The sequence below is a fragment of the Eublepharis macularius genome, chromosome 2, assembly GCF_028583425.1.
Source record: "Eublepharis macularius isolate TG4126 chromosome 2, MPM_Emac_v1.0, whole genome shotgun sequence".
Taxonomy (NCBI): domain Eukaryota; kingdom Metazoa; phylum Chordata; class Lepidosauria; order Squamata; family Eublepharidae; genus Eublepharis; species Eublepharis macularius.
In genome coordinates this window covers 48047738-48061510 of record NC_072791.1, presented here as the reverse complement: position 1 = coordinate 48061510, position 13773 = coordinate 48047738, and the positions used below count along the sequence as shown (strand labels likewise).

The 13773-nt window shown below is 39.3% G+C and overlaps 1 protein-coding gene across 1 annotated transcript in view; it reads left to right on the top strand.

The window, feature by feature from the left end:
• Window positions 1-12607, top strand: part of MIPOL1 (mirror-image polydactyly 1) — a 270727-nt gene extending 258120 nt beyond the window's left edge. Inside the window, exon 11 of the mRNA XM_054972227.1 lies at window positions 11721-12607. Coding sequence (XP_054828202.1) covers window positions 11721-11787 — 67 coding nt within the window. The 3' untranslated portion in view covers window positions 11788-12607. The remainder of the gene's footprint in view (window positions 1-11720) is intronic.
• Window positions 12608-13773: the final 1166 nt, after the last annotated feature.

Sequence of the window (13773 nt, the reverse complement as noted above, 5' to 3'; positions counted from 1 at the left end):
CCATGAAATGTTTCAGAAACTTCGGCTACAGCAAAAGGTGATTGCTTAGTGGAATGGAATATTGGGAATATCTCACAACAGTGGCACTGCTGGTTTGATGCATTAAAATATTATTGCATTGATTGTATTATTGTCTATATATTATTCTCTACATGTGTGGCATATACATGTATGTTTCTGAAGAATTATCTGCTCCCTTATGACACGCCAAGATCCTAGAGCCCCAATAACAACGTTGTCCTGGAAGTATCATCTCTGCCTCAAATAAGAGCATCAAGGCCACAACATATTCGAGGGTCCCGATCCATGGGTTGAAGACCACTGCCTTGGCTTCATGTGATATTATTATAAAACTTTAGTTGCTTCCACACAATAACATTTCCTGGATGTGCAGTCATTGCTGCTGTGGATGCAGAGGCATTTGCAGCAACAGTGGAGCATCCACATGAGGGGCTCCTCCATGCATCCCTCAGGATTCCCTTGTACACCTTGCACTCCCACCTCCCCACTGTACCACTGGAGGGTTATTTTCCCCCTAGCTTTAAAAAAAAATCCACACTTGCTATATTACTATAGTAATCTTTTTAAAGCGTCAGCAAAAAAGCCCTCCTATGGTACGGAGTGGAAACACTCAACTCAAGAGTATTGTGACAATAAGATGGTGCCCTATGATGGTGGGAGGTCCAAAAGTGCACATGGCTGTAAAAATGTTTTGACTAGCAAAACTGCAGAGCATAGCATAGCAAAACAGGTTTGCAAATGAACAATGCAAAGTAGGGGAAAACCCAGAAAGTAGACAATATAAGAAAGACATCATGTAGATACTTTCTAAAAAAGTTTTACTTCCAGACCAGGAAAAAAGTTCAGTACATAAGCAACCGTTATTATTCAGTTTTCTGTTCATTTGAGCAACCCAACATCAATAAGAAGGTTGCGAAATTAACTAAAAAATAATCCAGCCTAAGTTTTCAAGGGTTTGGTTGTTTTAAGGATATCTGGTTGCTTGTAGGAACAAACTAGCTGTCAATCATCAGCATAATGAGATAGAATAAAACTTAAAAGTCAAATATACAATATAGAATGAAGATGTAAGAACATCCTGCCTGTATGACTTACAAGGTTATACGGATGCTTGGTCTTTTAACTGGGACTGCCAATATATGTTTAGTTAGGGTGAACTTGAAAAACAATCTCAGCGGTGCTAGTGATATTTTCAGCTTTACAGTCTTCATTGTAAAGAATCACATGGCATACACAAGAGAGGTGGAGCTGACAAGCATTTAACTTGAGAAGCAGTGCTTGTTTAGAACATGTCAAAGTTAAAATATAATACTACGAGACCAACACCATTAATGTTAAAAGTTCATGGACTTGGCATCAGTGTTTCTGGAATCGTTCCAGAGGGAAAGCCACGTTCATCTGTTATAGCAACAACAAACACCTTAAAGGCTGACAAGGGTTTTTTTATATTATTATTCTAGCATAAATTGTCATAGACAGAAACCCACTTGGTCATATGCATGCGTTTGGTAAGACTGGATTCTAATTTGCAAAAGTTTATGCTAAAATAAAAATTTCTTAACTTTGAAGGTATTACAAAAGTCCTGTTTAGTATTTCGGAGACTCACATCCTACTGCAAAACATTGAAACTACATTTTCTTTCCTTCAAATGGTCCTTATGCAAATCCTGTAGCAATTACAATGCTGCTATAAGCCTTCCCCATTTGATATAAATTATGGGGGAGAAAGAAACTTGCTGCAGGTGATACAGTCTTGGCGGGGGGGGGGGAGTTGTGCTGCTTTGTCTCTTTTTTTCAAATAATATGTGTGACCTATGCTCCAGCATTGAAAGTGAAACTTGTCTCTATGCATTTCCTGTCCTTAAGGATTTATTTCAACTGTGCTTGCAAAGGAATGAGGAGGAGATCAGTGAGAAAGATTAATTTTTCCTCACTTTTCCATGGCAGTTTCTAAATCTAGTTTCTATCTTCATAAGTGAACAAATAGAATTGACAGGTCTTGATCAGGTCTAACAATGCCACAGTACTGAGATCTAACAATGCCACAGTACTGAGAGTAGGGATAGATAAAAACAAAGGAAAGGTTTCACAAGACAGGGTGCATGCTCATTACAAAAGAGTTGATTACCACAGGCAGGGACCTACTCTAGAAAAAGAAACAATGATCATCATATGATTGGTATCAGACCACAGCTTTACTGTGGCCAGTACTTCCCAAGGCCAAACCAGATGTGACAAAGATCACGGATTTTCTTCCATCTGTGTATGTGTGCAGCTTCAGTTCAGATCAGGGTCATGCCAGGAGGGAAGAAGGAAATTAATCCTTCCAACTTCCACTTAGTTGCTAAACAAAACTGGGATCCCCATGCTGTTCGTAACTGACTTTTTCCTTTAAAATGCTATGGCATGGGGAGCCTCGTTTCTGTTAGTGACACTGTGAGGTTGAAGGATTAAATCCCCTTCCCCGGCCAGCCTGGTCTCAGTCTGAACTGCACGATTTGCCTTTTACAGATCTTGTCAGATCTTTTTGTCCTTATAGCTTTGGCTATTTCTAGCAATGCTGGATTATTTGCCAGACCAGCAGCTAGAGCATTCCTCATAGGACATATGAGAGATCAAATACTAGGAGTATTACTGAATTAATATGGCTGCGTAAATACTTCTCACAAGCCTTACACCCCCAGCATCTCACTTCGATATTGTAGTCGCTGTTCACATGTATAAACTTAGACTCACATGCATTTGCAAATAGTTTGTGCATTGGGCTGACCTATCTTTACTACAGGCACCATGTGGGCCAAGCTATTTATTAGTCTGAAGGGAGGAGATGTGGTCCACTTCCTGAAGAATACTGGTGGCATACTGTTTCTTTTTTTCTCCAAGAAGTCATGAACTTCATCAAGATTCACACTCTGCCAACCTCTTCTAAACAACAGCTATCTTAGAGAAAAGGAGTATTCAGTATTATGCACACATATATCATAGAAGGTAGAACCAAAACCACATGCTGTCACTGTAGTGTCTAGACAGCTTCTAGGGTTTAGGTACCTAAATCCAGATAGATGATATAATAGTTCTTTTGAGGACTTTTTAAATTCAAGCTCCCTAAAAAAAAGCACAAAGCATTCCAGATAAAGGGACCGGTGACAGAGATTTATTTATGTATACAAAGAAGACTTTTATTATGCTTTGTGCTAAAAAAACATTGTGAATTCTAATTTTCTCATTTAGTGCTGAATCATTCCTCATTTCCTGTTCACAGTCCACATGTTTTCCTTTAAGGCTGCACATATGTTAGACCATGTTGAGGTTTTCCCACACATCAAACTGTTGTCATAGGGATGCTGTAATCCCCAGCCCAACCCCAGAAAGCATTTCTTTATTTGTTAGTTTACTGGATACCCTGCCTTTTAGACCACCACAAGACCTGCAAGGATGATGGTAAGTGAATGCGTTGTAATTCCAGTATATAGCATGGTGTTATGTTGTACACTTGTCGTTTACCTGTGGACCTCTACTAGACGTTTGCTTTGACATTACTAGAAACAACCAAGAACAATGTACCTTCATGTTTTTGCCATTTTAAAGTTTTTATTCGTTTTTTAAAATGTGTCTTTACTGCAGTATAGTGTGTAACTCTGCAGCTGCGACAGGCCTTTATTGGACAGGGCACAAAACTGAAATGGGATCTCCAGTAAACCCTCCTATAGTATACAGACTTCCCCAAAAGGTCTATTATAAGTCTGTTCTCCCAAGAAGCATCATTTATCAGTTCTGCAGAAAAAATGAACTCATTTGGGATTGTGACAAAGAATAAAAAAAATGTCTCAAGTATTGGAGGAAAAGTTATTCGGGATGGTCCTTTATAGTGGAGGAGTTTGGGGACTTGATTGGATATTACTTATGATTGAGTATTGCCCATAAATTTTCTACTGGAGAATTTATATATGTGTAAATTCAAGATTAAGTTGTAATTCCAAAATGTTACTGTGATTCAGCCTTAGGCTATAGAGTGAAAAAGCAGTGAGATATACATGGAGACGGAATGTGATACACAGAAAAGTTATTTTTGGACAACAGAATAACTGGACACGACATCTGTGTGAAATTTATATTTATCTGATTATATATATTCATTACATATATCCATTATATGTATTTGTATACATCAACTGTCTTGTTATGGTTTGACAAATCTATATTGTGCATTGATGTAATGATAAACTTATGGTTTCCATACACCTTAAATTATACATTTAGTTGTCCATAGTGTAAATTTTATTGTCTTAAAAACCAGTTAATTTTGAGGGAATCTCTGCTGAGTAGTGCCCATGTCATCTAGAGTAACAAGTGATTCCTCCCTCCCAAGTTCACACCATTACAAAAAAATCATTTTTCTCTAATGGTTCCTCTGAACTCTTTCATTGTATATTTCTAGCAAGAGAACATCTAGCCTTAAAACAAAACTCACCCCTCTTTATGGGGCCATCAGCTTTACCTTGCCATTTTAAAGGCCATCTGAGTGCCTGATGTTTTATTTTGAGTTCTTTCTTTTTTCTGTTTCTTTTTCTCTTTTCTCAAGTTGTGGAAGTCACAGTATAGGCAGAGATGGAACTTACTAACTGGACCACTTCTGAGAGGAAAAGCAAGTGCTGTGAGCTAGTTGAAGGTGTAGGAAAAGAAGTCAATGTAATGAATGATTTATATATTTAAAATGTGAGGCTTCTTTGCTTCAGTTGAGTCCATTGAGTCTGTCAGCTGCAGGGATTTGGTGGAAAGCACCTATCAAAGGTGCACCTCAAATTCCTATTCACTTCTGGAAATAAAAATAAAAGAATAAAGAGTACCAGTTTATTCTGCAAATTTTTTAAATAGGCTTTTCATCATCATCATCATGTTTTGTCCCTTACTTTAGTCCTGTCTCCATGGTATAAAAACTGTATAGTATATCTAGGAGCCATCTAATTGTTATAGGATTTGGGTTGTTAGTTGCAGTTGTATGTGATATATGTATAGAGGAATTTCTCCGTATCAGTATCTTAAGAATAGCTCATATTCATAAATCCAAATTTTTACAAGTCTAGAAATGCTCCTACCTTTTCTGTTCCATCTCTTTTCCTTTTCCAGTTTTCACAAGCATTTTAACCATTTATCTACACTACCTGTGCACATAACCTCCTTGGTCATCATAGCTTTCTTCAAGGTTAACTTGGTCTAATGAGAGCTGTGGCAGTGGTGCAGTGGATCAGCCTGGACCACAGAAACTCAGATTCATATCCCCTCTTGGCTCTTTGTTCTAAGTTCAGCATACCCCAGTTCAGCTTTACAAATGGAATATATTATCATCACTACTACTACTACTACTACTACTACTACTACTACTACTACTACTACTACTACTACTACTACTACTACTACATAGTGCCTCTATAACAAATTTCAAATGTGGTTGTTAAAATATTTACATAAATACTCTTCCCTCTGGACAGATACCCACACTCTCACAATCTGTTGGAAACCTGAGAAAGCTGGGGCCATGATAATTGTCACCATCTTTAAAGGGAACCTGCCCTTTATACAGTTTTCTGTGTGGCTAGAATAGCTACATGGAATGTTTATACGCAGTCACCACACAGAATGTGCTCATTTGAAACTTCCCTTCAAAGTACTCCATTGCACATACACAATTATAAGAATGTACAGTGACTGGCTTTGGTAGGGGTGGAGCTGTACTTCCGGGTACATAAGAATAAGCTCCTCTCCCTCCTCTGTAACTCAAAGTCTATGGAAGAAGTGTGCTTGTCCCAGTACCTAAATCTGGCACAGGAAATAGGAGCTTTTTGTTTTGTTTGGATGGCCTCCTATTACAACAGAGAACTTGACCCTAGAAGCAAACTAAGTCTTTCATTTTTTGTGAGTATTTATTTGAAATGCTAGCATTTAGCACAACAGGACAGTACACTTCACAAAAACCCAGGAAGCATTCACACGGTTGTGCAAACCCAGCATAAGGAATTTTTATTGGAGTATTTTCATTCTCTGAGGATATATTTGTCATGTTAAACAATCATCAACATCTGCAGCAGGGGGGAAATGATGGTTCTGTCCTGTCTTAGGCACTATTATGCAATCAGAAGGTACTTCTGGATAAAAGGATTGCAAACATCATGAGTTGCTAAAAAAAATGCCTAATCCACTCGCTAACTGAAGCATAGAGGCTACAATCTTCCGATCATTTTATTATAGAATAGGATCATTGCTTCCAGTGGCCCATCTCTGAAATGAGATCAGCCAGAAAATATGACTTCAGAAGAAATGTTACTTTCATTTCACTTTATGCAGAGGTTGTATCACACTATACTGGATATTTTGGGGAGGAGCATTTAATAAACTTTGAAATAAAAAGTAGTTTTATCCTTTTGTTTTCTGTTCAAGTGAAATGTACATAGGACCAAGTGCTGAGCATGCTTTATTGAAAGGTGTTTGGTACATACTTCCTGTCTTTGGTTCTTCTTGTAAAAATCAAATACATGTGCAGTTTACTAGTCTACTAATAGAGAAAGTAAAGCACAAAGCAGAGGGGTCCTGCATTCCTTAGCTATGGTGTGGTCTACCTCATTTCGATGATAGCCGTCATCATTCATTTGAAGAGCAAGAGCCATGATTGTTAAGCCTCATTATTTTCAATGAGCCCTGACAGTTTCAAAGTTAAACAGAAGACAGCAACTTTCATCCTATGGGTATTTCTTTTCAAGCATGGGCAACTCTTCATTGGCTTGTCAATGTTCCCGAGTGTTGGTTGGTAACATCTTCCCAAAATTGTCTTAATTTTTAAGGCTCCTAAAACTCTCCAACCATTTATTCCTCATATGACAACATTCTTAGTCTTTGTTTATAGCTGAAGTTGGAAAAGCATTTCAATACCCTGACAAATGTTTCTTTTGTTACAAAAGGAGAGAGCAGAAAAATTTTGGTATGTAAAGAAAGTCTCACTAGTGAATAGTTTTTCTCTCATATTGTTGGCTGTGGGTGGACATCATGATAGGAATTTACTTGGGTGGTTAAAATGATAAAGGCCAACTACAGAGCTGAAACCTGATAGGGCTTCAAATCCCTCTGAGCTGGTTTGGAATATGTGATGAAGTTTAGAGTATTTGTTCACCCTGCACTAGAACAAATAATGGGAGTGAGAATTCACAAGAAAACACAAGAGGAGGTACTAGGGAGCTGTTGCCAACTTCTGTGAGGTGAAGTTTAGCAGGCATAAGGTACAGTTAGAATGTCATTAATTAAAAGAAGTTGAATAAAAAATATTGAGAATTGCTGGTGCAGCAGAAGCAGAACCTAAACCTTCATAAGAACAACATCTGGAAGTAAAAGAATACAAAGTTCAGTGCTCAAGGAACTTGTTCCCTCTGAAGAATTCCAAGGTATTCAAACATTTACATCCTCTTTCACAATAAAAACTTAGAAGTAGCACAGTATTATGCCTGTGTTGCTCAAATCCCATGCAGTCATGGTGGTGGAGAGTGCTATCAAATCATAGCTGATTTATGGCTACCCATAGTGCAGTTTTCATGGCAAGAGACTAACAAAGGTGGTTTGCCATTGCCTGCCTCTGCAACCTTGGTTTTCGTTGGAGGTCTCCCATCCAATTACTAATCAAGGCTGACCCTGCTTAGCTTCTGAGGTCTGACGAGACTGGGGTTGTCTGAACTATCCAGGACAGGGCCTGTGCAGTCATACTTCATATTTATTATATTTATATTACCTGTTCTTCTGCCATGGGATTAGAGGTGGAATACATAGGTTCCCATGAGATACCCTATCCAGGCCCTTATCAAGCATGTCATGCAATTGTACCCTTCTAACGCATTGACTTAAGTAGATTTAGTGAACTGTTAGGTTTACTTTGCTTAGCTTCAGTATCATGAATCTTATGGCCATGCTGTAAGATCTGATACTTTCAGCATTTTCCATAATGTACACAGTAACAAATTCAAGACAACTCACCTACCCCAGTGTGAATTTTCTAGCCTGAAGATTGCTTGACAACCTATTTCATCCTCTAAATGATAAGTAGAATATTGTCAATTCCAGATGTGTGGTAGAACGTGCACAGAAAGGAACCATGTGGACAAAGGAGGAGAATCTTGGGAACATGTTTGCCAGCTGAAGGAGATCTGGGATGAATTTCTGTTTCTCTCCTTCTTGCATGGATTTAAGCCAAGGCATGATCCAAGAAACAAGACTTTTTGGCAAGAGCCAGAGTGCTCTTGGCCCTCAGCCTTTAGTCCATGGCTTGCAGTTTGAGGCTCTAAGTGAGCCAGCTGGTGGATCTAGAACCAGAGTTATAGTTCCTTTTTCTTCCTTGTTTGCCTAAATTTTGTTTTTGTGTTTCTTTTTAAGACATTCTGAGACCCAGTGGAAAGAAACGTGGGATAGAAATACTGAAATAATCATATTGAAATTAAGTATCAAATAAGACCCTGTGGACAGCTCATTCAATGTTCAGTCTCAAAAACCATCTTCTGCTAAAAATGGACTAGGATCTCAGCTTCAGAAAACAAACCAAAATGCCTAAGATGGTAGAAGCTCTCTGTTCCAGCATGCTGTTTCCTTGACTTCAGGACTACTCCCATACATGGGGCTAGATTTCTTTAGATTGGATCCTATGAAACATGGATGAAATGAGTTTATACAGTGGATCTCTCATCCTGCAGTCTCCCCAGGCCCACAAAAAAGCTGCTTCGGAAGGATAAAGGTCCCTAGGAAATAGAGTGGGATGCTCTGAAGGCAAAATAGAAACTGTTGCCCATTTTCTTGCTTGAGCACTGGATCCATTCACTGAAGAACTCCCACAGCAGAGAAGGAAGTGATTTCCACCAATTTCTCCCTGTACAACATCCTACCCTTTTCAAGAGTGCTGGAAGAAAAAAAGGAGTGATTTGTCTGGTGAACTCCATCCATTTATATTTCATAAGATCCTACCCCTGAGCTCTGTGAGTGAGACAGTCTCTGGTCAGTGCAGAAGAAAATCTTTACATTGGTTCATACATTCCTACATTGCCTCTTTTATAAACATTAATACCCAGGCAATGTAGGAATGTAATGAACCAATGAAAAAGTAACAGGAAATTCTTTGAACATAAATGCCCTCCAATCCAACAGATCTATTAATATTCAAAAAGAAGCTTTCTTTCAGATTTTGGTGTTCAATAGCCTACTGCATGGGACAAACAAAACTACATCCAGCATTTGTAACATCATATGGCCATACTTTCTTTCCTGGACCCTTATACAGCAGTTTGTTCTGAGTAGCTGCAAGCGGAACAGTTTGCATACAGCCTTCTCTTGCATTTGTAGTTCTAGAATCAGGGAAGATGTCTTTAGGATCATGGAAAATGTAGATAATAGTACTTCTCTGGCATCGTGCCCTGTTTTTTTCTGAAAGTCCTCCTTTCCCTCCCCACAATTGTTTTTGGATAGATAATCTAGTTTCAGGGATGAAGCTGTCTGAATAGCACAATAAAAAGGAGGGGACCTTTAGTCTCCTGGAAAATGTGAGAGTTTCGATACCCATTGTACACCTCTGTCTTTATCAGATGTTTCAACTGATGTTAGTAAAGCCAAAATGCAGGTATGTCTGTGCTACAGAGGTCTCATTCCATCTGTTAGAGCAAAAGTGCTTGTACTCAAAATTCTTCAACTGGCACATTTGATGGAACGTCCCTTCCTCTTTTTCTACTACATTAATGCTCCTAACTTTATTGCAGGTCATTCATTTGAACTCCCAGTGGCAAAAATGTGTACTGTGTACTTAACATGCCGTGCATGGCAGTGCATAAGCTCCCTTTTTCTCAGTGTATTCCTTTGTGCCATGTGTTTGTTTGTAGGAGAACCTTCTGAGAAAGTTGAATAAAAACACAGATAAACTAAGGAAATGGTTTGAATACACTGTTAGTGGTATAGCAGCAAAAAAGGTATGAAGATGGAAATGCATGATACATTCAGATCTCCCCACTAGCCAGGATGAAAGAAAGGAGCACCCATTACAGGCAGTTGCCACAAGGAAGATATTTCCTATGTTAAGTCATCCTCACCCCAGTTGTAACCAGGAAGAGTATTTACAGTGGACTGAGGTCATTTCATTTTGAGAATCTAGGCTACCTCCCCCATAAAATGTCATGGGAGCATGGACATTTGGCATATCCCAGTTTCTGGGAGGAGTATTTCTATGTGTTACAGCAAGCATAGACATAAATAGGGACACCCTTCTGGTGGTGAGCCATCTCCAAGTGTTCTCTTTTAAGTCCTTGAGTGTAGTTATTCCGGTTGCCATAGATTTTAAGAACGTTTAAGACACTCAGCACTTCAAAGATATCAGACCTATCTGCTTCTTTCAGTCCAACACATTCTCTGAACTGACAAGCAACACCCTGGACTGTCAAGGGGGCTCGAGAACTGGAGAGGAAGTATTACTGAAGGGACTGTTTTATCAATATTTTAGACTGCTTTGTTTGTTTTACGCTTTTATGCCCTGGAATTGTTTTTATTGAGCTGTTTTTATTGACTTGTTTTTTTATTAGCTAGGCTTGTTTTTTGTGGGCTTGTTGGTATTGTCTTATTATTTTAGTTGTTAGCCACCATGAGTGGGTCCTGAAGAGATGGCATACAAATTTTCCAAATAAATAATTGCACCTGCTTTTGTTTTCCTTATGTGCACACTCACACTTGATGACACTGTATACACCAAATAGGCATATAACTATGCTTTGAAGTTTCTGGATCTACTTGGCAGAATCTGGTGATAGTTTATGCCTTTGTATGGTCCTTCTTAGCAAAGTGGGCAGGGTCCATTGCAGGGAGACTAGAGCAGAACCACAAGTGACAAAAGGCACAGATTGGACACTTGTCTGCTTCCCTCAAGTTTTGATGGGAAATGTAGGCATCCTGGTCTCGCAGCTTTGCTCTCTGACTGCTGCCCAATGGCCTTTTCAACTGTCACTTGTCCAACATTCCACCAAGCTGCCTACATTTCCCATCAAAACTTGAGGGAAGCTGACAAGTGTCCAATCTGTGCCTTTTGTCACTTGTGGTTCTGCTCTGAGGAAGAGACCTAATGAAGGGCTTCTAATTCCATGCAGTTAAGTAGCCAGTATGGCAGATCATCAGTTTTGCAAATGTCTGTATTCCATGTAGGGAAACATAAATATACAATTTGCCTTCATCCCGTGCACAGCTAAGCTAGAAAAAAAGTGCACGAGTATTTTTAGAGACCAAAGAGAATGGGCTGTTCTGTTTAATGAGAGCAACAGACACACAGCAAGGCTTCTTCCCGCCCTCCATACACTGAATGTGCTGCCTGTGAAATGGCATCTCAGTAAGAAGATTCACACACAAACTGCCAAAGTACTGTGTAAACTTGGGAGACATGAGGCCCTCAGATATTGTATTTACTACGAAGTGGGAGATGCATTAACGCACTCTTCTGACTGCGACAGGGCTGGGTTGTAGGTTAAAAGTTTCTCTCAAATTGTCTGCATTCTGCCCCGGGAGCCCGTCTCTGTTACAGTAATGCTTTGTTCCCTAGCATGACCACCCCTGGGACATATTGGTCCAGGGCAAACACTGTCTCTTTCAGTCAGAACATTCCTAATATTCGTTTCCTTTTCTTCCCTCCCCTCCCCCACTCCCAGGTTGCAAAGGCTGGTGGATGTCCTGAGGAAGAAGATTGGAGCAGGGACCATTAGGACGGTGATCTGATTGAAAACTCCAGTCTGGGGAAGCATTCACATCTGGTGACCAGGCTGCTTCATTCAGCGCTGTGTAAACACTAAAGCCTTAACTTAGCAAACAGTTGTTAGAAGTGGGACACTCCAACGACATTCCAAGCCGAGATAAAAATCAAATCATAAATGTTTAACCACTTGGCTGCTGAGTTAGGTGATTCGTCTAGCAGTATCCCTATGAACATGTATTTACTTTGTAGCAGATCTATTTTGGTATAGTTAGTGAGTCTTTGGAAAAGGTTGTGTGTGCCTATGATTCTGTGTACAATTGTTACTCTGCTGAGTCTACTACTATAAAATATAGTCAGTCTTTGTGTCTGTTTAGCTTACAAAATCTTGCAGACTGTGAGGTTGAATAAAAATATTTAAATTAGCCAATGCTGCTGGAATTCAAGATGTACGTAACTGATAAGTGATGCCTTGAATCAGAAATGAGTTGTAGCTAAAACCATGTAAAAGTCATATTTTCTCTTCACGCGCACTCATTTTCTGTCAGCACAGTATTGGTTAACAGAAATTGCAAAATGTACGCATACTGAAAAGAAGGCATATATATATACCTTTTTAAATATATGTCTATATTGTTTTCAGGAGAATTTAAGCAGTAGACCTATACTACAAGTAACAGGAGGTATTTCCAGTCAAATTAACATATTATTTCAGTTCACCTCCTAATTAGTCAGAGTACGGTAAGAACCTCCAGTTGTATATTGTTCTCTGTGTCATGCATTGAAAATAGTCCTTAGTCTTATTAACCTGCTCAATAAAGGCAAACAAGTTTGCATTACTCTCCACTAAGAAAAGTGCTCCTTGCCAGTTTCCTGTCATTTCGAATTGCTTGTATGATTTCTTCCTCCAATTAACCAGCTTCTCATAGGCTGCAATCGTCTGCATATTTACATGGAAATAAGCCTCACTGAGCAGAGTGGGGCTTACTTCCAAGTAAGCAAGCACAGGATTCAGCTGATAATCATTTTACGGGTTTGGTTTTAAAAGATGAATGGAATGGATGGAGGGTGGAACGTGGAGGAAATATAGCTAATAACATAATTTATTTTCAATAGTTCTCTGTCTTTAATTCTTGCCTTGCTAAACTGGACTTATCTGTCATAGGCCGTTTTCACATGGGCATGCGCCCAGAAGATCACACGAAACTCATAGCATAAAAGCATCTTCCTAGCACAATTTCCCGGTATGATCCCGTTTAATGGCCCTTTTTCTGATGTCATTGGGCCATTAAAGGGGATCATGCCGGGAGATCATACTAGGATGATGCTTCATGCTGTGAGTTTCCGTGATCTCCCGGGGCGCATATGAAAACTGCCATAGTGTGTCTGTATGTGTGCATATGTGTATGCGCACATGTATGTGTGTGTGTGTATACCTGAGCACCACACATCATATGTGTTATTTATGCTCTCCCCACACCGTTTCATTCTTCACACACCACCACACATCGAATTATTCATTAATTGTTCCTCAGTTAGGATGCTAGTGTACGTCAACCAGTTTTTAGGTGTGCTTCCAATTATTAGTTTAGTTCATGGAGTTATAGTACATCGGGGTTATTCTCATCCAGTAGTCATGGCTGGAAGACTATAAAGGGGAGTGCTTGAGAAAGCTGAAAAACCTACAACAACAAGCAATCTCAGCATTAAAGGATTTGTTACACAATTGCAATAAATAATAATAGCTTTTAAATAGCACATTTACAGTGCTGTCCTAAGCAGAAGTGCATGCTTCTAATCCCACTGACTTCAATGATCTTAAGATGGTACAGTTAATATGTTGAAGGTGTTTGGTATAATTATGTCATTAATCCTTAGTACAGCCACTGAGGTAGGCCATAAGGGGAGGTAGAGTAAGGCTGAGAGACAGTGAGTTACCTAAAAATCACTTAGTGAGTTCACAGCTGATGAAAAACTTGAGACTTCCAGTTCACTTCTCACACTCTACCACA